The sequence below is a fragment of the Pelophylax lessonae genome (genome assembly GCF_965119305.1).
Source record: "Pelophylax lessonae genome assembly, chromosome: 4".
Taxonomy (NCBI): Eukaryota; Metazoa; Chordata; class Amphibia; order Anura; family Ranidae; genus Pelophylax; species Pelophylax lessonae.
The window spans coordinates 52,220,080-52,246,690 of NC_138771.1; the positions used below are offsets into that span (position 1 = coordinate 52,220,080).

General features: G+C 45.4%; 1 protein-coding gene across 1 annotated transcript in view; it reads right to left on the minus strand.

Moving 5' to 3' along the window:
- TICRR (TOPBP1 interacting checkpoint and replication regulator) overlaps window positions 1-7,937 on the minus strand; it is a 120,256-nt gene extending 112,319 nt beyond the window's left edge. Inside the window, exons 1-2 of the mRNA XM_082255118.1 lie at window positions 7,203-7,937; window positions 2,377-2,626 (exon numbers count right to left, since the gene is read on the minus strand). Coding sequence (XP_082111244.1) covers window positions 2,377-2,626; window positions 7,203-7,844 — 892 coding nt within the window. The 5' untranslated portion in view covers window positions 7,845-7,937. The remainder of the gene's footprint in view (window positions 1-2,376; window positions 2,627-7,202) is intronic.
- Window positions 7,938-26,611: the final 18,674 nt, after the last annotated feature.

Here is a 26,611-nt window from a genome sequence, read left to right on the forward strand (position 1 = left end):
CTGCACAGATGTTCCATGTATCCCCGTGCCATTGATGTCTATTGGGGCACAAAAGCTGCACAGACACTTTGTCCCATCGCCCCGCCCCCACCTTGCTGCATCATACCCCCCTAGGGAGCCACTGCCAGTCACATTCATATGGTGATGCTGCCTTATGCCCATGTCCTACTGAAGATGGTCCACATGCTTTCTGCTGCGTTTGGTTTGTGGCTGGAAGTGACGTGCCTGCCATTCCTTTCACAGGGATGCGCAAATGAGATTACCCAACGCCCAGGACATGCATTCCTGGGCGTCAGGCAGGTGTTTTTTTTTTCCTATTTAGCCCTACTGCAGGCAAGCAGCGATCTGGTAATTCCGATAGGGAGCACGCACGCCCGTCACCCTGGCTGTTCTGTCACTGAAAATAAAGCTTTGAAAAAAACAAACTGGCTCCTAGCTTTTTTAGCTGGCTCCCAAGATCCAAAGCAAATTTGTCAAGCCCTGCATGAAGGTAAAAAACATTTAGTCATTAAAAGCACTAACAGCAAAGGCTACTCAGCTGCAATAAACTATTACTTTTGGCAATATTTTACAAATTGCCAGTGTGGTGCCACTTAGCTAATATGTCTTTGGTATAAAGATACAGTCAGGTCCATAAATATTGGGACATCGACACAATTCTAATCTTTTTGGTTCTATACACCACCACAATGGATTTGAAATGAAACAAACAAGATGTGCTTTAACTGCAGACTTTCAGATTTAATTTTAGAGTATTTACATCCAAATCAGGTGAACGGTGTAGGAATTACAACAGTTTGTATATGTGCCTCACACTTTGTAAGGGACCAAAAGTAATGGGACTGATTAACAATCATAAATCAAACTTTCACTTAATACTTGGTTGCAAATCCTTTGCAGTTAATTACAGCCTGAAGTCTGGAACGCATAGACATCACCAGACGCTGGGTTTCATCCCTGGTGATGCTCTGCCAGGCCTCTACTGCAACTATCTTCAGTTCCTGCTTGTTCTTGAGGCATTTTCCCTTCAGTTTTGTCTTCAGCAAGTGAAATGCATGCTAAATCGGATTCAGGTCAGGTGATTGACTTGGCCATTGCATAACATTCCACTTCTTTCCCTTAAAAAACTCTTTGGTTGCTTTCGCAGTATGCTTCGGGTCATTGTCCATCTGCACTGTGAAGCGCTGTCCAATGAGTTCTGAAGCATTTGGCTGAATATGAGCAGATATTGCCTGAAACACTTCAGAATTCATCCTGCTGCTTTTGTCAGCAGTCACATCATCAATAAATACAAGAGAACCAGTTCCATTGGCAGCCATACATGCCCACACCATGACACTACCACCACCATGCTTCACTGATGAGGTGGTATGCTTTGGTTCATGAGCAGTTCCTTTCCTTCTCCATACTCTTCTCTTCCCATCACTCTGGTACAAGTTGATCTTGGTCTCATCTGTTCATAGGATGTTGCTCCAGAACTGTGACGGCTTTTTTAGATGTTGTTTGACAAACTCTAATCTGGCCTTCCTGTTTTTGAGGCTCACCGATGGTTTACATCTTGTGATGAACCCTCTGTATTCACTCTTGATTGTTGACTTTGACACTCATACACCTACCTCCTGGAGAGTGTTCTTGATCTGGCCAACTGTTGTGAAGGGTGTTTTCTTTACCAGGGAAATAATTCTTCGGTCATCCACCACAGTGGTTTTCCGTGGTCTTCTGGTGTTGCTGAGCTCACCGGTGCGTTCTTTCTTTTTAAGGATGTTCCAAACAGTTGATTTGGCCACACCTAATATTTTTGCTATCTCTCTGATGGGTTTGTTTTGTTTTTTCAGCCTAATGATGGCTTGCTTCACTGATCGTGACAGCTCTTTGGATCTCATATTGAGAGTTGACAGCAACAGATTCCAAATGCAAATAGCACACTTGAAATTAACTCTGGACCTTTTATCTGCTCCTTGTAAATGGGATAATGAGGGAATAACACACACCTGACCATGGAACAGCTGAGCAGCCAATTGTCCCATTACTTTTTGGTCCCTTAAAAAGTAGGAGGCACATATACAAACTGTTGTCATTTCTACACCTTTCACCTGATTTGGATGTAAATACCCTCAAATTAAAGCTGAAAGTCTGCAGTTAAAGCACATCTTTTTTTTTCATTTCAAATCCATTGTGGTGGTGTATAGAGCCAAAAAGATTAGAATTGTGTCGATGGCCCAATATTTATGGACCTGACTGTACATGCAATCCCTACAAGCTGCATAGAGTGCTGGTCACAAATTGAGTCCAGGCCTAATTTGCACAAAGTTAAAGAACAAATAAGCAATATAGTAACATTTCAGTCGACTTTGAAAGAGAAAAAATAAAACTTACCAGCTGTTGTGAAATACAACATGCCATTCTGCTGAGGGAACTGAATTTTCATTTCACAATCATTGCTGATTAGAGAACTCAGCACAGAATCACAAGGAATCTTTAAAGGTACTCCATGAACGTACGGCTTTTCCGATACTTGCTGCATTGCAGATTCCAACAAACACTCAGCTGGCAAAATTCTACCACCAACCAGCTGCATCAATTCCACCATTTTCCAGTACCCAAAATGATCACAGGAATCCCAAATCTACAACATAAAAACACATGCAAATAAAATGGCTTCTTCATCATTATACATGAGCAAATAATACTCAGCTATTTTCTAACTGCCAGAGAATGTCCATAGTGGCATTTGCTCAGCATTTAAAAATTCTAATCAAGACATATGTATATATTTAAGTTCAGGGATAGAAATGTAAAATGTTTTTCTATTTTATGAACTGGTGTTCCCATCTATGCTATGTCACAATGGAACCCTGGTCTATAGTTGCTTTCCAGCTTTACCAATTCTAAAACTCAACCATTTTTGAAAAATAGCAGGACAAATGTAGTGCCACTCAAATCGAAGACTTTATTTCTTTCTCTTTTGCCCAAATATATGCCAGCAGATTTGTCCAACTTGAAGAGATCCATTCAGTTCAATCATCACAGTGGCTTTATCAGACCGTTCTGCAAGCATTTAAGCAAGTAATTAGGGCTCCTTTAAAGTGCTATTAAAAGAGAAGTGTCACCAAACATTTTTTGGTCTTACTTCTCTTGATGGTCACAAGCAGGGATGAGCTTGGGCGTATTCGAGTTTGTACATATGCCCGATCCCACCAGACACTGCACTCCGCTAATCACAGGCAGTGTGACATTTCCCGATCCGAGCTGCACAGATCGGGAAATGTCTCACTGCCTATGATAAGTGGAGTGCAGTGTCGACCTCCTGGCGGGATCGGGCACGTAGCAACTTGAACACATCTGAGCTCTTCTATTGTCACAAGATTAGATTTAATTTTGTTCTCGTGACCCAGAGTCAGCTTATAGTGGGTCGTTGCCCGCTCCCAGCTTACAGAACAGAGCTGCGCCAAGCTTTGGAGAGATTCTGACCCAGCTGTGTGCTCTGGGAACTGAAGTGAACTGAGCCAGACACTCCAGTGAGCACTGGAGGAGCAGAGTGGAGAGCATAGCGCGAGTTGGGTGATCATGTGACTGCTCAGCTCTTGCTCTTAGAGCCGGCTTGGGACAAATGAAACATCACACAGATGCTGCTGCATGGAGGTAAGTTTGTATACTTTTATGCTAATTCCATACTTCCTTTTTTTAAAGCGGTAGTAAAAGTAGTTTTTAGCCATTTTTTACCTACAGCTAAGCTTAGAATAAAGCTTACGTGTAGGTAAAATGAATATCTCCTAAATGTGCACTATTTAGGAGATATTCCACGAAGTAGCAGCCAAAGCAGTCAACAGCGCATGTGCTCAGAAGGATCGGCATACCATGCTGTTCCTTCAGAGGTCTGTGCCGTAAACAATGACTCATGTGCGCACGCTACCAGCGGCAGCTGGGTTCACATATGCAAATTGGATGCGGGTTTGCTCACATCCAATTCGCATGACAGACGAGTGTGACAGCCTCTCAATAGAGCCGGTTCACACAGGTCTGGAGCAGCTGCAGTCATCACTGAAAAGGGTCCCGTGCATCTTTGGGTCCGATTCTTGTACATATTCAGGCCCAATTGGCACCTGAACCATTGAACAGGGATGCACCGGACTGTAGACACAAACCCACCGCGTCATATGTGTGAACACGGCTTTAAAGCTGATCTCTCCACCCAGAAGGTAAAGCTCCGCCTATTTGCCTCCTCCCCCCTCCCCTTCTACATTTGGCAGGTTTCATGGGGGATGGGGGGGGGGGGGAGCGGGTACCTGGTTTTGACAGATAACTGCTCCCACTTCTGGCTGACACCGCCGCAGCAAAGTCATCCAGGAGTTTGGCTCCTCTGCCCCTGGACAGGTAAATGTCTTAATATCAAAGGTCAGTAGCTACAGTATTTGTAGCTGCTGACAATTTTTTCCAAAGCAGCCTGGAGCTCTTCTTGAAGTTTAAATAGCTGTACCAGCTTGGTCCAAACTATGTGTAATTCACGAACATATGCAGTGGCTGTCGGCGCTGCATGAACCGTATGCAGGCTCAGCTACATACAGTATACACAGCACTGTGTTCTGGCAGAGGGACAGGAACTTCCCATCCCACTCCCAGAAGAAAAAGGAGTTGGCAAAGCGATGCTCAGTCATTCACAGGGAGCTTTGTATTCTATGAGTACAAAGCTATCTCTGATTGGCTGAGGCAGGCGAATGATGTCTCAATCTCTGACTCAGCCCCTCAAAAGAAGCTTTATATTCATTCCTAGAATACAGAGCTTGCTGTGAATGGCCGAACAGCGCTAAGCCCAACTCTATTTTGTTTGATGGGAAGTACCTGCCCAGTAGCTAAAGCTATATACAGTTTATACAGCACACACCTCTTCTATATGTATTAGTAAAGGAACTAGTTCACCAGTGTGACGTGTCGGTTTGGCTGGGGCCGGTGGATACGTAACACACACCCTGAATATGGATGTAACATGTTACACAAAGTGAACTTTTTCTTTAAACTTCACTACAACATGGAGGTCAGCTTTAAAGCGGGAGTTCCAGCCATTTTTGTGTTTATTAAAAGTCAGCAGCTACAAAAAGTGCTTTTAATAAACACACACTCACCTGTCCCACGATCCAGCGATGTGGCTGGCGGGACCCTCAGTTCTCTCCCTCTTCTCCCCACGGCGCTGGCATCACAAGTGTGGGCACTCGGCTTTGACTTGCGACTTCACAGCTGGGTGTGCACTGCATATGCGCGAGTCGCACTGCGCTTCCTTAGTGGCCGGGCAATCTTCTGGGACCTGTAACGCGTGGAGCCGCCGAGCGGAAGTGGGTACCTGTCAAAACTAGGTACCACCCCAAAAAAATGACATGCCAAATGGGGCATGTCAGGGGCACTTAAAGCGGAAGTTTCACTTTTGGGTGGAATTCCGCTTTAAGCGGTTTGTTTTTTATTTCTTTCATGGAAAAATGTTTCAAATAAAAAAAAAAAAAACGGATCATTGTAAGCACCCATCAGTGAGTGGTAAATGGTTTGTCTCAATCCTCTGACATTTTTGCTTCACAGTTTGGTAGAGCCCTTTCATATTCAGTTTGTCCGTTTTCACCTGTCAGTTTTTGAATAAAAACTATCCAGCAATTAATTTCTGTGGGCTTGTTAATGTAAATGGATGATCATTTATTAACCCCCACCTACATCAGTGTCCGTTCAGGTCTGTTTTCACAAAGGGGAATTACCGTAAACTCCACTTTTGAACCTACAGGTAAGCCTGAAGATGGCAGCAGCAGGAAGCCGTGACAGCGCTGCAGGGCTCCGTGTCCAGGTAAGTCTGTCATAATGTGCTAGTATGTGGTGCATATTAGTACATTATGACTTAAACCTGCAGAGGAGTCCAATGCTTATTATATTTTGTATGGTTTACTATCGCTTTAAACAGAACAAGGCTGCGTCCTTTGTATCCGCTTGCTGACATTCACCTGCAAAATAAATGGATAGTCCTGTTTTTTTTTCTTCTTTACTTACCTTGTTTTTGAAGAAAGTATACTTACCTTCCTTCTACTTCCTCTGCAACCGCGGCCCGCGCCGTCACTTCCTGCTTGCGTTGACTCCTGAGAGCTGAATGTCATCGCTCCTAGGAGTCAATGCGCCTGCACCGGCCCCGCTTGTCAGTTCCGGTACAGGCGCGTCATTCCCTGCTAAACAGCTTCTGGGCATGCCTGAGCCCCATCCCTGTCCATCAATGTTGTAAAATTTTTGTGGCTGCCTAGGACTCCCCTCATTGGCTGACACAGCAGCACGGCGCCATTGGCTCCCTCTGCTGTCAATGAGCCAATGAGAAGAGAAAGAGGGTGGGGTCGGGACGTAGCTCCGTGTCTGAATGGCCCTCATAGCAAGCTGCATGCTGTTGGGGCACTCAACAGGAGGGAGGTGTCAGGAGCACCTAAGAGGGACCCGAGAAGAGGAGGATCTGGGCAAAACCAACTGCACAGAGGAGGTATGACATGTTGTGTTTTTTTTTTTTGGTAAAACAAGACTTTACAACGAAGCCCTCCATGGGTGCGCTGTCACCACCGCTGTAGAGGCTTCCATCTTCACCCGGTCTTCCTTCCAGGTTCGGGGGAATCTGGTCATCTGAATAGCCGAGCCGCGATGATGTTACTCCCACACATGCGTGAGAGTCTCGGTCACGGATATACCATTCCTTCAGAGCGGATATGCCGGTGATATCACCAGCTGCTTCCCACTGGAATATCTCCCAAATGGTGCATGTTACGGAGATACTAATTTTACCTACAGGTAAGACTGATCATATAGACTTACCTGTAGGAAATATTAAATATGATAATTTATTACACCCCGACAGGAGGAGAAATATTCACAGGGCCCTACAACCTGACAGTGGACCAATATACCCTTACAGCAGGAGTATACACCAGTAGAGAGACACCCTGTAATCTGACAATGAGAGGAGTATACACCAGTATAGAGGACCCCTATAATGTGGGAGGAGTGTAGACCAGTATACTAGGGCCCCATGACAGCACAGTGGCAGCGGGGCCCCGCGGGGGCACAGTGGCAGCAGGGCGCAGAGGGGCCCCGCGGGGGCACAGTGGCAGCGGGGCACAGAGGGGCCCCCGCGACGGCACAGTGGCAGCAGCGCTCAGAGGGGCCCCATTCTCCTCCCCCCGGTAGACGAGTCTGACCTGCTTCCAGTCGGAGGTGTCCATCCAGTAGAGGGTGATTCTCTTCCCCCGGGCGATGTCTTGCAGTCCTCGGGGGAGTAGTCTCTCCATCAGCGGTTGCAGTCCAGGCTCCTCCCCTGCGGAGGCGGTGAAGAGGCGGAGCTGGTCCTGGGAGTGCGGAGCGGGGGACAGGAGGAACACAGCGTTGTGACACCCAGCCTGGGGTTCGGCCTTCAGCGGCTCATCCACAGCGATCAGCCTTCCCCTGCGCCCCCTCACCAGGGCCGGCTTGGCCGGGGAGGAGATGTCCGGTCGGTCCCATTGGAAGTCGGATAAAGTCTCAAGCAGGGAGGTGTGGGTGAGGGAGGCCCGGCAGGTGGCGGTACTCGATCCCCGGCCTCCCCTTCCTCTCTCCCAGCAGGCCTCCAGCTCCTCCTCGAACTCATCCCAGCTCCGGGGGCCGAGCTCCCTCAGGTCCGAGCGGCGGGGAGGCCGGCAGCGGCCGCCTGAGGAGTTCAGGAAGCGGTAACTCCAGCGGACCTGGCCGAGGCCTACACGGCACGTCAGGTAGTTAAGTAGCCGGAGAGACAGAAGTTTCATCCGCTCCTTCAGCGCCGAGTCCGCGGCGTCCACCAACAACACCACATTATACGAGGACGTCATGGCGGCTCCGGTGACCCCCTCCTCCCCCCTCAGCACCGGGTCACCGCACCACCGCCATCTTCCCTGATCCTGAGGCACTGTGATCAAACCAGCCGCGCGACGGGCAAACGTGGATGCTGATTGGTCTAGCGTAATCTTGCGGGCTCCTCATTGGTCATATCCGGGACAGAGTTGAATCGTCGCAGCCTATGGCGTGCTGTGCACACACGTGACCAAGCTGCTTAACGGCAAGGGCTGATTGGTCAGCGATAGGGAAACAGTGCTGGGTGCTGCTCTGCTATTGGCTGCTGCTAACATTTAAACATTTAAAGGGTGACACTGCAACATAATACAGTCCCTGGATGCAAAATGGTCAGCAATCATCAGTTTATTGCACCAGTGCTGTGCAGCAACTATTATTAACATTATATATATATATATATATATATACACATACATACACAGTGTATATATATATATATATATATATATACTGCATATACAGTGTGTGTGTGTATATATATATATATAATATTATTATAACTACTGGAGGCATTTTTTTAGTCTTTGATGTTGACTTGTTTTTTCTTTCTTATTGTTATACCTTTTTATGAGTCTTATAACATGCCTGCTATGAGGAAACATCTCCAAGATTTAACCACTTTACCACCGGAGGATTTTGCTGTCTTACGTTCAGGCCACTTTTTGCGATTCGGCGCTGTGCGGCTTTAACTGACAATTGCGCAGTCATGCGACGCCGTACCCAAACAAAATTTACGTCCTTTTTTTCCCACAAACAGAGCTTTCTTTTGGTGGTATTTAATCATCTCTGCGATTTTCATTTTTTACGATATTAATAAAAAACGCGACAATTTTGAAAAAATAACAATATCTTTCTACTTTGACAGTTAAAAAATATCCAATATATTCAATTTTTGTCATATATTTAGGCCAAAATGTATTTAGCTACATGTCTTTGACAAAAAAATTCTCTATGAGCGTATTTTTAACCGATTTAAGACCGAAAGATTTTACCCCATTCCTGACCAGGCCATATTTTGCGATTCGTCACTGCGTTACTTTAACGGACAATTGTGCGGTCGTGCGACGCTGTACCCAAATTAAATTTACGTTCTTTTTTTCCCCACAAACAGAGCTTTCTTTTGGTGGTATTTGATCACCTGTGCGTTTTTTACTTTTTGCGCTATAAACAAAAAAATGCGACAATTTTGAAAAAATAACAATATTTTTCACATTTTTTTTATATGAAATTCCCCCCCCCCCCCCCCCCCAAAAAATGTAAAAATCAAAATTTTTTAACATTTTAGGCCAATTTGTTTTCTGCTACATATTTTTGGTAAAAAAAATTGCAATAAGCGTATTTTGATTGGTATCGCAGCTACTAACTATGGGAAATTTATGTCATTTTTATTTTTTTTTAATTAGTAATGGCGGCGATCTGCAATTTTTTTTTTTTTGCGGGACTGCGACATTGCGGCGGACAGATCGGATCCTTGACTGACATTTTTGACACTTTTGGGGGTACCAGTGACATTTCTACAGTAATCAGTGCTATAAATATGCACTGTTACTGTAAAAATGACACTGGCAGGGAAGGGGTTAACTTTTATTGGTGATCAAGGTGTTAATATATGCCTGATGCTTACTAACGTGTGTGGGGGGAGGGGACTGTGTGACACAGGGACAGATCGCATGTTCAGCTATGCTGAACCCTGCAATCTGTCACTGTCTGTCACTTAGGAGATCCGCCCGCTTTGTTTACACAAGCGGGCGGATCTCCACACTCGATCCCGGACAATCGGGGAAGAGCGGCGGTGATTACCGCCGCTCCTCCCCTGGCCCGACTCCCGCTGTGACTGAATACAGCGGGAGCGAGCCTCCGGCAGCGCGCGAGCGCCACCCACAAGGGGAGGAGTCCAGCGACGTAGGTCTACGTCGCTGGACGATAACTAACCACTTCGCCGCAGTAGAGCTCAAGTGAGCGGTCGGCAAGTGGTTAATCACTTCCATACTGGGCCTATTCTGTCACTCCTCTCCTACATGTAAAAATCCTAATTTAGATGCTAGAAAATTATTCAGAACCCCCAAACTTTATGTTTTTTTTTTTTTTAGCAGAGACCCTAGGGAATAAAATGGAAGTTGTTGCTACTTTTTATGTCACACGGTGTTTGGGCAGCAATTTGTCAAACTTATTTTTTTTGGGAAAAAAACAGTTTAATGAATTAACAAAAAAAAAAAAAACACACTAAGGTTAGCCCATTATTTGTGTATAATTTGAAAGATGATGTTACGCCGAGTAAATAGATACCTAACATGTATAAACAGAGAGGTTCCCCAATTGTGGGACTTTATAGGCACTTAAAGTGGTTGTAAACCCACTTTAAAGACTTTTGCCTAAAGGTAAGCTTATATTAAGGCTTACCTATAGGTGTTATAAATATCTCCTTAGCCTGCACCGTTTAGGAGATATTTACAGTGCATGCAGCCAATGACATCATCGGCACATGCGCTCTGAAGGAACGGCCACCCGTGCCTTTCCTTCAGGGCCAGGGCCGTGAACGGCGGCTCCCGCGCGCATGCATGGGAGTGATGTAATCGCGCCTCCGGCCAATCAGATGGCCAGAGGACGCGAACAAGGAAGCAGGACGGCCGAACATGTCAGCCGTCCTGACGCTGAGCGGGCGGCACTGCGGGGGCTTCGTTTTAAGGTAAGTATTTCATAATGAGCTAGTATGCGATGCAAACTAGCTCATTATGCCTTTGTCTTTACAGGTTTTTTTTTTTTTTTCTCGTTTTTTTTATGAGGGTTTACTTCCTCTTTAAAACACATAACAGATAAATTGATGAAAACAGATATTTATTATGAATCATCAATAAAAGACAAGACACACGAAATATACCTGATATAGACAACTGAAAATACACCAACTGAAATGATGATGATGATAAATCTGGCCGGAAGATATCAGATTGTATCATCATCGATTCAGTTGGTGTATTTTCAGTTGTCGATATCAGGTATATTTCATGTGTCTTGTCTTTTATTGATGATTCATAATAAATATCTGTTTTCATCAATTTATCTGTTATGTGTTGGAAGTATTGATCGACTGATATAGTTTTTTTAACGGCGATACTGATACCGATATTTTGGTCATCGGATATCGGTATCGGCCGATATTGGCCAATATTTTCGAACGTTAAAATTTTTTTTTAATGTCTACAGGTACTGTGGTGGAGGGATCTGGGGGTCTAAACGACCCCAAACCCCTCCTCTGCACTTAAAAGCATTAAAAACGCCAAGTTTGGCTGTTTTGAATGCTGTAAGTTTTTTTAATTCGGCGCCGCCAGTACCCGGAAGTGATATCACACGGGTACTCGGCGCTGCTGAATTTAAAAAAATGGAGACCCGGTCAGAGCTGAATGCGGTGTCTTCTCGTCGGCGGCCCTGCAGGTAAGATGCCCGGGTCTTCCGATGGGACAGGAGCCGCGGAAGGCGGCGGGAGGGGGGGGATGTCCTCTCCCGCTCCTTGGAATGACAGCCGAGTGGCTTCTCCGCTGCATCGGTTGTCATTACAAGACAGCCGACCGTCGGCTATGGACGCCGGTACCGGGGTGCTGCATCTAGCTGCAGGCATCACTCCGGTACAAGCACTTTCCCGAAATATCGTTAAACCCAAAGGCCGATTCCGATATATCAGGGAAAATGCAGATCGGCCACCGATATATCAGTGCTGCCGATAATCGCTCGATCACTAGTTTGAAGTGCCTACAAAGTCCCACAACTGGGGGACCTCTATGTCTGTATTTGTATGTAGGTACAGTATGTGGCACACCTTGGAGTCTAATCACAAATACTCCCATAGATATCTAACGTCACAATTTAAACTTTAAAATTGCGCACACTTGTGGAATGGCGCCAAACTTCAGCACTTAAAAATTTCCATAGGTGACACTTTAAAAATGTTTACAGGTTACCTGTTTAGAGTTGCAGAGTCTAGAATTATTTCTCTCACTCTAACGTTCGCAATATTACCTCACATGTGTTATTTGAACGCCGTTTACATATGCGGGTGCGACATACGTATGCATTCGCTTCTGTGTGCGAGCATATGCGGCGCTTTCATTTATTTATTTTTTGTTAATTTTACTTTTATTTATTTATTTTTTTATGACACTTTCCCTTTTAGTGTTGGTTCACCCTATGACGATCCGACTTCGGGGGCGACCTGTGAAGTCGCGTGCACCGCGACCTCGGTGCGACTTGCACGGACTTCACATAATGGAAGTCAATGCAAGTCGCTCCGATGTCGCCCCGAAGTAGACCCGGAACTATTTTCTAAGTCGGAGCAACTTGAGTCGCTCCTATTAGAACGGTTCCCGTAGCATAGTATGGACCGCGACTTGTCAGGATGGCCAGTCGCCTGACAAGTCGCAGTAGTGTGAACCGGGACTAATTTTATTATTTATTTTTTTAAATCACTTTTATTTTTATTACAAGGAATGTAAACATCCCTTTTAATAGGAATAGGGTATAACTGGTCCTCTATATGGAGAGATGTGGGGCCTCACATCTCTCCTCTAGGCTGGATAGCCTGAGATATAAAAAATAAATTAACTCAGGCTCAGCTGAGAACCCTGAAATCGGGAGGTGAGCAGATGGGGGAGGGGGGGAGGCTGTTTGTACACAGGTGAGGGCAGTGGGGGGCAGGGGTCAGAGCTGATGCAGCTGCATAGAGAGATGGAGAGTTTAGCTTTTGTGGGGGAAGGGCTAAGGGCTATGGATGTGGGGACAAAAGTGTCCTCTGTGCATAGCACAGTGTAGTCCTGTGCCCAGCACTATGTGTATTATACAGTCCTGTGCCCAGTGCTCTGTGTATTATTAAGTCCTATGCCCAGCGCTCTGTGTATTATGTAGTCCTGTGCCCAGCGCTCTGTGTATTATGGAGTCCTGTGCCCAGCGCTCTGTGTATTATGTAGTCCTGTGCCCAGTGCTCTGTGTATTATGTAGTCCTGTGCCCAGTGCTCTGTGTATTCTGCAGTCCTGTGCCCAGTGCTCTGTGTATTATGTAGTCCTGTGCCCAGCTCTCTGTGTATTATGTAGTCCTGTGCCCAGTGCTCTGTGTATTATGTAGTCCTGTGCCTAGTGCTCTGTGTATTCTGCAGTCCTGTGCCCAGCGCTCTGTGTATTATGTAGTCCTGTTCCCAGTGCTCTGTTTATTATGATGTCCTGTGCCCAGTGCTCTATGTATTATGTAGTCCTGTGCCCAGCGCTCTGTGTATTATGTAGTCCTGTTCCCAGTGCTCTGTTTATTATGATGTCCTGTGCCCAGTGCTCTATGTATTATGTAGTCCTGTGCCCAGTGCTCTGTGTATTATGTAGTCCTGTGCCCAGCGCTCTGTGTATTATGTAGTCCTGTGCCCAGTGCTCTGTGTATTATGTAGTCCTGTGCCTAGTGCTCTGTGTATTCTGCAGTCCTGTGCCCAGCGCTCTGTGTATTATGTAGTCCTGTTCCCAGTGCTCTGTTTATTATGATGTCCTGTGCCCAGTGCTCTGTGTATTCTGTAGTCCTGTGCCCAGCGCTCTGTGTATTATACAGTATAGTCCTGTGCCCAGTTGTCACGTACCTGGTAGGTAGAGCCTGAATGTGCGGAGGAAGGCCTCTCTTACACCTCTGACTCAGAGCCCCTGATAGAGTAAACAGGAAGCGCAGAGTGCAGAGTCGCACGAGTGCCGGTAGATGTGCAGGCTGCAGGACTGCGGGTAGCGTAGAGTTCCAGACGGAGGCAGGTGTCCCGGGAGTAGTTGGATCAATGCAGCAACTAGGGAGCCTTGAGGAATACTGGAAGGTGAGCGGAGTCAGACAAGCCGGGTCATACACAGAGAGGTCAGATCAGGTACAAGTGGAGAGACTGGAGAATGGTTAAAGAACAAGCTGGGGTCGGTGCAGGCAGAGAACTGGAGTAGTCAAAGGCAAGCCGGGTCAAGATCTCAGGAGCAACACAGGTAACAGGAAGCAGGACTGGCACGGAACGCTGTAGACGAGACAGCAATGATCCTGGGAGCAGATCTAGCTTAAATAGGCCTCTTGATGCTTAACCGTCATCAGGTGCGCAGCACACTCAATTCACATGCTGGGGCTTTCACATTTGCCAATTAGCCAATTAGCTTTGGGAAATTCAAGGGGCAGGGCCTTGCCTGCGGTTGCCAACTTGTCTCCTGGCAGGACCTTCCTGACACCAGCGCTCTGTGTATTCTGTAGTACTGTGCCCAGTGCTCTGTGTATTATGTAGTCCTGTGCCCAGTGCTCTGTGTATTCTGTAGTACTGTGCCCAGCACTCTGTGTATTATATAGTCCTGTGCCCAGCGCTCTGTGTATTCTGTAGTACTGTGCCCAGCGCTCTGTGTATTATTTAGTCTGGCCTAGTGCATTATCCTCTAAAAAAGGTTTATTTGAATAAAAGGTATAAAAATACTCAGACGAGTTCTTGGTACAAGCATTTCAAATAGGTATGTTGTCATCAGCATCAAGATCAAAGGGTGTACCTCAAAACGCGTAAGCCTTTCCAGCTTCATAGGACTGTACACCCTTTGGTCTTGATGCTGTTAGCAACATACCTATTTGATATGCTTGTACCAAGAACTCATTTGTGAGTATTTTTATACCTTTTATTCAAATAAACCTTTTTTTAGAGGATAATGCACTAGGCCAGTGCACCCTTGTGTTTGTTTTTCGTTTTCGGTGGTCTTAGACTACCCTGGTCTTGAAAGGGGCTGCAAGGCCGAAGCTATCCAGTGATGCCGAGTCAAAAGTTCTCAGTAGCTGCATGATTGTGGCTGAGGTGTATAGAGGATCACACTACTCAGAGCGTAGGAGATAGTTGCTTTGCACCGATTTTTTTTTTTTTTTGGTTTGTTGCTCTCTCTCCTCATTGCCTGAGGCAGCAGCGGTAGCCATTGGCCCCTATTGTTGTCAATCACAGCCAGAAAGCCAATGAAGAGAGATCGGGACTGAGCCACAGCTCTGTGGGTCTTATTGACGCATAGAGTGGGGGCTCGGGAGCGAGCATGCACCAGTGCCCCCATTAAAAGCAGCTGGCACTGGGCCAAGGGGGTGGAACTGGTAGCCCCGGCTGGGGACCCAAGAAGAAGAGGATCGAGGTTTCTCTGTGCAAAACCATTGTAAAGAGCAGGTAAGTATGACATGTTTGTTAATTAAAAAAAAAAGAAAACAAACGTTATTGCATGAAAACGTTGATTGCGATATACATGTTACATATCGCCCCGTGCACAGGAGTAAGAGCAATAATTCTAGCACCAGGCCTCCTAGGTATCTCTAAACTGATGATTTGTACAGGTTTTTAAAGTGTTGCCTACGGAAAATCAAGGGTACTGAAGTTTGTTGCCATTTTACAGACGCACCCAATTTAAAAAATGGTAATTAATTGGATTTTTGTGCCCTAAAATTAAGCTTTAGTGTATTTTTTTACTTACATTTTGTGTGTTATAGACCATTGCACTAATAGCATGTAAAAAAAACTGTATGTAATAGCATGTAAAAAAAAAAACTACCACTATTTTATTTTCTATTGTGTTTGCTTTCTACAAAATAGATATTTGGGGTTTTATGTAATCTTCAAGCAGTAAAATGATTTTATAAACGGGTGCAAAAAATGCACAAATGGCTCTGGCAGCAAAAGCAAAACATTTTTTGTAGTTTTGCATTAGGCGGAGAGGGATTAGAACATCTGTCAGGTTTTTATTGTTGTTTTATGTGCCCACATTAACCACTTTACCACCGGAGGATTTTGCTGTCTTACGTCCAGGCCACTTTTTGCGATTCGGCACTGTGCAACTTTAACTGACAATTGCCCGGTCATGCAACGCCGTACCCAAACGAAATTTACGTCCTTTTTTCCCACAAACAGAGCTTTCTTTTGGTGGTATTTGATGACCTGTGCGATTTTCATTCTTTGCGATATTAATTAAAAAAAGCGACAATTTTGAAAAAATAACAATATTTTTCTAATTTGACAGTTAAAAAATATCCAATATATTCAAGTTTTGTCATATATTTAGGCCAAAATGTATTTAGCTACATGTCTTTGACAAACAAATTCTCAATGAGCGTATTTTTAACCACTTTATGACCGGAAGGTTTTACCCCATTCCTGACCAGGCCATATTTTGCGATTCTGCCCTGCTTTAATTTAACGGACAATTGCGTGGTCGTGAAATGCTGTACCCTAATTAAATTGATGTCATTTTTTCCCCACCAATAGAGCTTTCTTTTGGTGGTATTTGATCATCTGTGCGGTTTTTACTTTTTGCGCTATAAACAAAAAAAGAGCGACAATTTTGAAAAAATAACAATATTTTTCACATTTTTTTATATGAAATTTCCCCCAAAAAAATGTAAAAATCAAAAATTTTTATCATTTTAGGCCAATTTGTTTTCTGCTACATATTTTTGGTAAAAAAAAATCGCAATAAGCGTATTTTGATTGGTTTGCGCAAAAGTTATTGCGTTTACCAACTAAGGGAAAGATTTCTGTCATTTTTGGTGTTTTTTTTTTTAACGAGTAATGGCGGCGATCTGCAATTTTTTTTTGTGAGACTGTGACATTTCGGTGGACAGATCGGACCCTTGACTGACATTTTTGACACTTTTGGGGGTACCAGTGACATTACTACAGTAATCAGTGCTATACATATGCACTGTTACTGTAAAAATGACACTGGCAGGGAAGGGGTTAATTTTTATTGGAAACGGAGGGGTTAATGTATGCCTGGTGCTTACTGACGTGTGTGGGGGGGGGGGGGTGACTGAGTGACACAGGGACAGATTGCAGGTTCAGCTATGCTATGCAATCTGACCTTGCCTGTCATTTAGGAGATCCGCCCGCTTTGTTTACACAAGCGGGCGGATTTCCACACAAGATCCCAGACGATCGGGGAAGAGCAGCGGTGATCACCGCCGCTCCTCCCCTGGCCCGACTCCCGCTGTAACTGAATACAGCGGGGGCGAGCCTCCGGCGGCGCGCGCGCCGCCGAGAGAGGGGAATTTCTGGTGACGTAGGTCTAAGTCGCCAGACGATAACGAGCCACTTAGCGGCAGTACAGTCAGCGTGACTGGTCGGCAAGTGGTTAAGGAGATTCATCCTCTTTTTTTTACAGAAAACCATTATTGCAGACTGGGTCGGTACTACCCATAGGCAAGGCAGGCGCTGACGCAGAGCGCAAATCAGCCCCACCCTGCCCTGTGAGTGAAGCAGGAACAGCGAGACAGGCTCTTTTCCCCTGCTTGGTCCACCAGAGTTTAAATGAAGCAGGACTGTGACACGAGGGAGAGGTGCGCTGCAGGCTGTAAGAGTGTTTCCCCCGTTCGCCTCCTCCCTTTCTTGTCAGCAGTGCGGGAGAAGAGAGCGGCTTGCACCGGCTTTCTGCCCACTCTTCTCCCCATAGAACACAGTGGAGGGCCAATCAGAAGTGACAAAAAGGGGGAGCATTATGGGACATGTAGTCCCAGAAGATTGGTGGCCCCAGCCTGTGGACCCAGAAGATGCTCCCGGGAAAGGTAGGAAGGACAAAAACAGATGTAGAAACCCGAGAACATGCACATATGCATACTATTGCAGCAATGCAGTATAAAACTGATGTGAGGCTTGTTGGAACTCTGGGATATACCCTTTTGTACTGCACTGCTGCTAGCCTGTCTATATACTTCCCTAGCCTGTCTATATACTTCCCTAGCCTGTCTATATACTTCCCTAGCCTGTCCATATACTTCCCTAGCCTGTCTGTATACTACCCTAGCCTGTCTGTATACTACCCTAGCCTGTCTGTATACTACCCTAGCCTGTCCATATACTTCCCTAGCCTGTATACTACCCTAGCCTGTCCATATACTTCCCTAGCCTGTCCGTATACAACCCTAGCCTGTTTGTATACTAGCCTAGCCTGTCCATGTACTAGCCTAGCCTGTCTGTATACTTCCCTAGCCTGTCCGTATACTACCCTAACCTGTGTGTATACTACCCTAGCCTGTTCATATACTAACCTAGACTGTCTATATACTGCCCTAGCCTGTCCGTATACTACCCTAGCATGTCCGTATACTACCCTAGCCTGTCCATGTACTACCCTAGCCTGTCCATATGCTAACCTAGCCTGTCTGTATACTTCCCTAGCCTGTCCGTATACTACCGTAGCCTGTCTGTATACTGCCCTAGCCTGTCCGTATACTATCCCAGCCTGTCCCTATACTACCCTAGCCTGTCTGTATACTACCCTAGCCCGTCCATATACTTCCATAGCCTGTCTGTATACTACCCTAGCCTGTCCATATACTAACCTAGCCTGTCTATATACTACCCTAGTCTGTCTGTATACTGCCCTAGCCTGTCCGTATACTACCCTAGCCTGTCCGAATACTGCCCTAGCCTGTCCATATACTACCCTAGCCTGTCCATATACTACCCTAGCCTGTCTATATACTACCCTAGCCTGTCCGCATACTGCCCTAGCCTGTCCGCATACTGCCCTAGCCTGTCCGCATACTGCCCTAGCCTGTCCGCATACTACCCTAGCCTGTCCGCATACTACCCTAGCCTGCCTAAATACTAACCTAGCCTGTCTATATACTACCCTAGCCTGTCCATATACTACCCTAGCTTGTCCATTACCTGCCCTAGCCTGTCCGTATACTACCCTAGCCTGTCCATATACTGCCCTAGCCTGCCTATATACTAACCTAGCCTGTCCCTATAGTACCCTAGCCTGTCCATATACTAACCTAGCCTGCCTGTATACTACCCTAGCCTGTCTATATACTATCCTAGCCTGCCTATATACTAACCTAGCCTGTCTATATACTACCCTAGCCTGTCCAAATACTACCCTAGCCTGTCTATATACTACCCTAGCCTACCTGTATATATAAAGGAGCAATACAATACAGAGAAACAGCTTGAAAAAAAGAGGAAGAAACGCGTCAGAGAGGAGGCGTTACCGTCACGAACGACTGCTCGGGGTCCGTGCTGCAGCCGGGCACGAGCGCAACCGTAGGAATTCCGAAAAAAAAACATACCATGCTGATTTAAAATGCAAAACTGTAAGTGCAACACTGCTTTTTAATAAATGTTTATAGAAGGTATCACACTATTGCGACTTTATTTCTTACACCCCATGCTCGGAGGTTACTGGCCCATTGGTCATAGACCCATCCAGCTGCAGGTCAAGAGTGAAGGAGCCATTAGTGGATATTAGTGGAACCAAAGCGCCTTCCATCTGCTGTTGGAAAAGGCACCCCTGTGTAGACAGTATACGGAGGAGGTGGAAGGGGATTTTAGCCCATCTATATGCGCCTTTTATCTGCCATCCGGTAAGGGACCATTTTGGGTTGTTCACATGGAGTTTGGAAGCACTCACGTTTGCAGTGATCAACATATATGTTAATTTGTGCACACCTTATTTTTCCGTCTGGTAAGGAGGAATTTCACCTGGTGGTGGGTGTTAATTACACTGAAGTTGAAGACATTTCTTTGCTGTTGAGCACCAATTTGATTTTTATCATTTATGGACACTTAAGATTTATGTTTTGGACTTTATGAACACACCATTCACCTGTTATCCATTTTTGCTTGTTTGCAATTTATGTTTGGATATTTACATTGTTTTAGCGCACCTATTTTATTTCACAATTCATTAAATTTATTCAGGCACTGAATACAGGTAGCGGCTTTAACACATCACTATCAGCGCACCCTCACACACATTCTACCTGTATACTACCCTAGCCTGTCTCTATACTACCCTAGCCTGTCTATATACTACCTTAGCCTGTCCATATACTACCCTAGTCTGCCCCAATACTACCCTAGCCTGTCCATATACCTGCGGACCATGGCTGGTGTTTGAAAGTGAGCCGGCGTTGCCACTATTTAGGCTGGGTCTAGTGGCACAGGTGCGGACCTGCGGGCCACGCAGTGCTTTATCTTGGCCTAGGCCAACAAGGCCCAGGCCTAGGGCAGCACTTTGTTGGGGGGCAGCAAAAAAGCTGATGGGGCTGCACTGATATGCTGCCCTGATGGGCACTAATAGACTGCACTGATGGCCACTGATGAGGCAGGACTGCACTGATAGGGCTGCACTGATGGGCACTGATATGATGCACTGATAGGCTGCATTAATGGGCACTGATGGGGCTGCACTGGTGGCCACTGATGGGGCTGTACTGATGGCCACTGATGAGGCTGCACTGATGAGGCTGCACTGATGTAGCTGAACTTATGGGAACTGATGAGGCTGCACTGATGGTTGTGGTCTGTGGTTGTGGTTTACAGATGACAGGGCGGGTCATAAACAGGAAAGGGTGTGGCCTTTACAGGAAGGGGTGGGCCATATTTAAATTAGGGGTGCCCAAGTTTAGTCAGGCCTAGTGCAGCACAAAACCTAAATACACCACTGGGGCCACGGCAGAAAAAATAAGTGGAGAGGCGTCGCAAAAATCTCCACTCCTGCCACCTCCACCGTATACATGGGCAGAGTGAATGGGGTGGAGTCAGGGACAGGGGAGGGTGGCAAAAAGTGGTTTCGCCTAGGGTGTCAAAAATCCTTGCACCAGCCATGATTACAGAGATTGAAAAAAAATCCCAAATTGGGTTGTCACCAGAACCGGTATACAGGGGAATTTTTTAATGGACACTAGTTCTTTTGACAACCAAGAGTTTCTTCATTGTGGAGGTATTTCATCTCACTTCCTGTTGGGGCTATGGGACAAGAAGTGAAGGGAAATCTCCCCAGTAGGGCACAGATGGCAAAAACAACTGACAGGGGTTATAACTCTCTTTTATCTATTTCAAATGAAAAAAAAAAATGCATTTAGTTTAAAGCTAAATTCACATATCAACATGAATAATGCACACATCGATGTGTTCCACAACACAATTTTGGACTCTATGACTATTTAACTTTTAATTATACTACCTAACCTTACTAAACATTGAGGCAAACATTTTTTATATTGTATATTATCTTGGGAATGTACACTCTTGGTACACAATAGGTGGTGACTGTCTTTTGAATTTATGTAATTGTTTTTTTACACTGGAATTTTTCTGTTTATTGGAAACCCCATCTCTTTTTTTTTATATTTAAAAACCTTAAAAAACAGGATTAAAACAAAATAAGAGGCATCTGCACAAGGGGCACATCTCACTTACTGTACATTATGTCCAAATGGTTTCTGTTTTTATTTTATCCACAATTGGCCTTATTTCTTTGTCCTCATTTCTCATATTGTGTCTGTAGCACCCTCCTAGATAGGTGCTAGGTAAAGGAATCTAATGCTCCCGCTGCTTATCAGGGGAGCCTGATCCTTAGTTAGGCCTGTTCTCTGTGCTCAGTGTGTATTCATCTGGTCTGAGGGAGTGTCCCCACTGTGTCCAATAGGGAGGCCTGTTGGACAGTGGAGGAAACCTGACCAATGATACCGAAGCTTTTGTAACTGTCCCAGTGGGTTGGCACCCGGAGAGGTGCATCATGGCATTGGTGATAAAATCAGGAAGTGCATGAGGCAGGGGGTCTTTTCGCGGGAGCAAATTCCCAGGAGGAGGCAGACGGCTGTCTCTCCTCCTGTAGGTGTGAGGAAGGTGGTTCAGGCGGTCGGCCAAGTGCAGTGGTCCTCAACTCCAGTCCTCGGGCCCACTAACAGGCCAGATTTTAAGTATTACCTTGGGGAGATGCAGACTAGAATACTGCAATCACTGAGAAGCAAATGAGATCACCTGTGATGTAATTTAGTTATCTTGCAAACCTGGCCTGTTAGTGGGCCCCAGAGGACCGGGGTTGAGGACTACTGGCCTAGTGAACCAGGTGTGTGGAGCTGGGCTGCAGAGGATCCAGAGTGCTGACAAGTGGAGCTGCTGGCAGAGACTTTTGGGAAAAACAGTATCGTGAGTACCAGGAGTTTTTCCTAGAGAGGGGACCACTCCAAAGAAGTCAGGGGATCAAGGAGCTAGCTCACACAGGAAGTTTATCAGTAAAGGGGGTGCTGTGTAGTTGACCTTGAAGAATAGAAACAAAGGGGGTGGCCAGGAAGGGCCCCGAAGTACAGTACAGATTACCTCAGAAAGCTCATTCACTAATACTTCATAGCCAAGGGCAAAGTGAAGCAGCGGCCTAGCTGTGACTAGCGTTATTCAGCGATACGCAGTATTTTCATGTCATCCCAGCCAATTGTACATAGTTGTATAAAGTTGGAGTATCCCACTCATTCCCTTCTCCTATCCAAGTTCAAAATAAAAACACAAAAACCAAAGCTACCGGACTGTTTCCTGACTGAACTAAAACACATGGGAAAATGTCAAACTGTCATGTTGTTGCTAATGGTAACCCAGGGGAACCCGTAATCAGCACCCCCCAAGGGAGTAGTGATACATATCTTTTTATTGATTTGGACAAGTATGTTTATTTTGTTAAAGCCGAAGTTTAATCTGCTTGTATTTTGTCTTGCACTGGTTCCTCCTCCCGCCCCCCTCATCAACATGCTATTTTTAAGTAGTAAATAAATTCTTTCTGTTTTTAAGAGAAACCTCCCATGATCCCGCTCCTCCAGACACAGCTGATCACAGATTGGGGTAAAGAACCAATCATGAGCTGATCATGATGTAAACACAAGCCGGTTATCAGCATTCCTTTCCTCACGCTGACAGCATGAGGAGAGAAGAGCCGATTACCGGCATGTATGAAAAAGACATTGGCACTGATAATCACGGTCCTGATTATCAGTGTCCTGATTATCAGTGCAGGCCCAACAGTGAGACAAAAATAGAAAAGATTCCAAGGTTAATTCACCAACCAGTTTGCTTACCAACCGAATTAACCTGTCTAATGGGCCATACACACTATAAGATTTTCTGAAGACTTTTTCCTTTAGACTTACCAAAACCATATAATATGAGGTCAAACCTAAACACTTTCAATTTGTATGCAATCTGGCAGGCCCTTACACTACATAGAAAAAGTCTTCAGAAAATCTTATAGTGTGTATCCAGCTTTACAATATGCGTTAAAAACAGGGGTTTAATAAGTACACATTTGCAAACACATGTGTAAGCTGCAAGGCCACTTCACAGCACCCTGTATTACCAGCAGTCCTAACTCCTGTAAATTTATGAGAGTTTCCACAGTGGAAGCACATGCACTCTAACCTGACCCCTATCTATCCATTAGAGTGCATGTGCTTCCACTGTGGAGACATGCGTTTGCAAATGTGTGCTAACTAAACCCCTGTTTTATAGATAGATAGGGGGCAGGTGATAGCTAGGGGACAATTGAGCCTGGAGGTAGCCCAACCCTCCATAAAGGCACTTGGGGGCACAGTGGATGCTCAGCTCATAGCACAATGGCAGCAAAGTCATCCAGTGTGTCCACTCACCAGTATATCAACAACAAACAAAATGGACCCTGCCCCCACCTATAACTGCCCTTCATAGCAAAGAGCACATGGAAGGGCAACGCATATGAGACAAAAACAGAAAAGGTTCCCAGCTCAATTCACCAACCAGTTTGCTTACCAACCAAATTAACCTGTTTAACAGTATGCGTTAAAAGCAGGAGTTTAGTTAGCACACAAACGCATGTCTCCACAGTGGAAGCACATGCACTCTAATGGATAGATAGGGGGCAGGTTAGAGTGCATGTGCTTCCACTGTGGAGACTCTCGTAAATTTACAGGAGTTAGGACTGCAGGTAACACAGGGTGCTGTGAAGTGGCCCTGCATCTTCCACATGCGTTTGCAAATGTGTGCTAACTAAACCCCTGTTTTTAATGCTACTGTTAGGTTAATTCAGTTGGTAAGCAAACTGGTTGGTGAATTGAGCTGGGAATCTTTTCTGATTTTCTCTCATGCATTGCCCTTCCATGTGCTCTTTGCTATGAAGGCCAGTTATAGGTGGGGGCAGGGGCCATTTTGTTTGCAGCCCCAACAGTGCCCACCATTGCCCACCAGTGCTGCCTATCAGTGCCCACCAGTGCCTCCTCATCAGTGTCATCTATCAGTGCCGCCTACCAGTGACCATAAGTGCCACCTATCAATGCCCATCAGTGCTGCTTTCAGTGCTACCTATCAGTGCCCATAAATGCAGCCTATCAGTGCACATCAGTGTAGCCTCATCAGTGCCCATCAGTGCAGCCTCATCAGTAAAGGAGAAAAATCACCTGTTTGCAAAATGTTATAATGTTATACCAAACTAAATTTTTGTTTATTTAGCAAAAAATAAAAAACCCAGTGGTTAATAAATACCACCAAAAAAAATATTTGTGTGAAAATAGTGATAAAAATTTCATATGGGTACAGTTTTGCATTACCGCACAATTGCCATACAAAGTGTGACAGTGCTAAAAGCTGAAAATTTGCCTGAGCAGGAAGAGGGTGAAAGTGCCTAGTAGGCAAGTGATTAAGAAAAAAAGCTACAGAACCTATCTTGTTTGTAACCCGGGGATTGCCCAGGGGCGGACTGACCATTCGGGCACTCGGGTACTGTCCGAGGGCCTAGGGCCAGTAGGGGGCCCCATGCAGTGTTGCCATACTGTCTCTAAAAATACTGAAGCTTTAAGCCCCATGCACACAGGGCGTCAGAAAAAATGAGCGGCAGAGTGTAAGATTCCGGTACCTCCGGTACTCTTAATCACCACTTTCTCTGTAATGCGTCCCACCTTTCTCTTCAGGTGGTACGCATATACCTTTAAGAACGATGATGTCACTGCTGAGCGCCGCAGAGCGGCTATTTCAACCGCCGGCGGTCTCACTCACGTTGTTCGTTCAACCTGCCTTGTTATCCACATGCTTTCAAGCCTGTCTCTCGATCGGAACCTCCAGCTATTCCCTCTACCTGGAGCAGACCGGAACCTCGCTACTGATCCCTGTATCTCGCTACCGGATCATTCCTTATCTACTGGACCTCTCTAAACTACTAACATTACAAGTGATAAGCACCCCGCAGGGGAACCCTCCATAACCTTATTGCACTATCTACCTATGCACATTAAGGACTGTTACCACCTATCCATACTATCCTATCATCTGCACTGTTACATAGATTGCTAGCTCTTGAACCTACTACCATCTATCATCTGCACTGCTGCATAGATTGCTAGCTCTCCTGTCTACTACTATCTATCCTTGCACTGGGTTAGTCTATCCTGTATTTGTCATCTGCTGTCCTCACCACCTGTTAGCATACTCGATACTAACCTATCTGCATTCCTAAATACCATCTTGAACTCTCCTATACAAAACCTATCAAGTGATTACCATCCTTGTCACTGTTCACACCTGTCCCTTCAGCACATCACCTTCATACTATCATATACATCCTATCACTCCAGGAACATCTCATTGAGTGTGTATATATCTGTATGTTGAAGCTGACAGGCCCACGGTGATGAGTCCTGGAGAGTTGGATCTGGTATTCAACACATCTCTACATGACTACTGAGTGGAGATTTTGCAGCTGCAAATCCAGCCTATAATAAAAACGCAGGAGCGTTACAGATTGAACGAACCTTAAAAATGGATTCAGCAGAATTACCCACTCAAGTGACACAATTAACACAACAAGTAAAAGTGTTAATACTTGCTCTGACTGACGTACAAGAAAAGAATCAGACTCTGACACAGCAGGTAACCCAGCTCTCACGGCTTACTGCTGTTCAGCCTCCTGAACCTAAAATAAACTCTCCTCTAGTGTTTACAGGTGATCGGAAAAAATTTTGTGAATTCAAAAACGCATGTCATTTGCTTTTTTTGTTAAAACCTCGTACATACCCTACTGATCAAATAAAAGTCTGTACCGTTATTTTTTTTTTTTGGACTTTACTAACAATATTGGTCCGAAAGGATCCACTTGCTAAATGTATATAGCCATATATCCGCTGACCTTGTTTAGATAGGTTGTATTTAGCGCTGCTAGTGCTTATGTGGGCTATTGCTCTTGTACACACCTGATTTTTTGGATATTGATAAGATATAGCAGCTGCTTCCTGCTGATATTGGCTTTCTGTGATCTAACACCTTGCAGAGTTGTTTGGTGTTTAGTGTCTATTCTTTATGAGCATTGCATAATACCTAAGCGCTGAGTGGGTTGGACGGGAACTTGGTTTCTTTCTCACTCCTTTTTTTGAAACCGTTATTTCATACTTGACGGGTGATCCACGGGCCTGGGCAGACTCTCTCTTTGAGAATAATAATCAGATTCTTAACACCTATTCCTTATTCCTAGCGGAACTCGCTAGTTTATACGATGACCCCAATAGGCAGAGTACTGCTGATATTCAGTTGAGGGCCTTAAAACAAGGAAGGAGACCTGTAGAAGACTTTGTATCTGAGTTCAAAAGATGGACCCTTGATTCAGGGTGGAATGACACATCTTTGCGAACTCAATTCAGACTCGGGTTATCGGAAGCTGTTAAAGACGAGCTCGCCCGAGCGGATTTACCTGGCACCTTGGAGGCCTTGATACAACTTAGTATCAACATCGACAGACGACTGCGAGAAAGAAGGGCTGAAAAGATGGGAATGCCATTGTCTAGTCCTTCTCAGATTTCGGCCGTTGACCCTACTCCCATGGATGTAGGAACCATACGCCCACCTTTAACGACTACTGAACGAGCTAGAAGAACATCCAGAAATCTCTGCATGTACTGCGCATCCTCGGATCATTTGATAAGCACATGTCCCCTTGTCCGCAAAAAAGAGGGTGA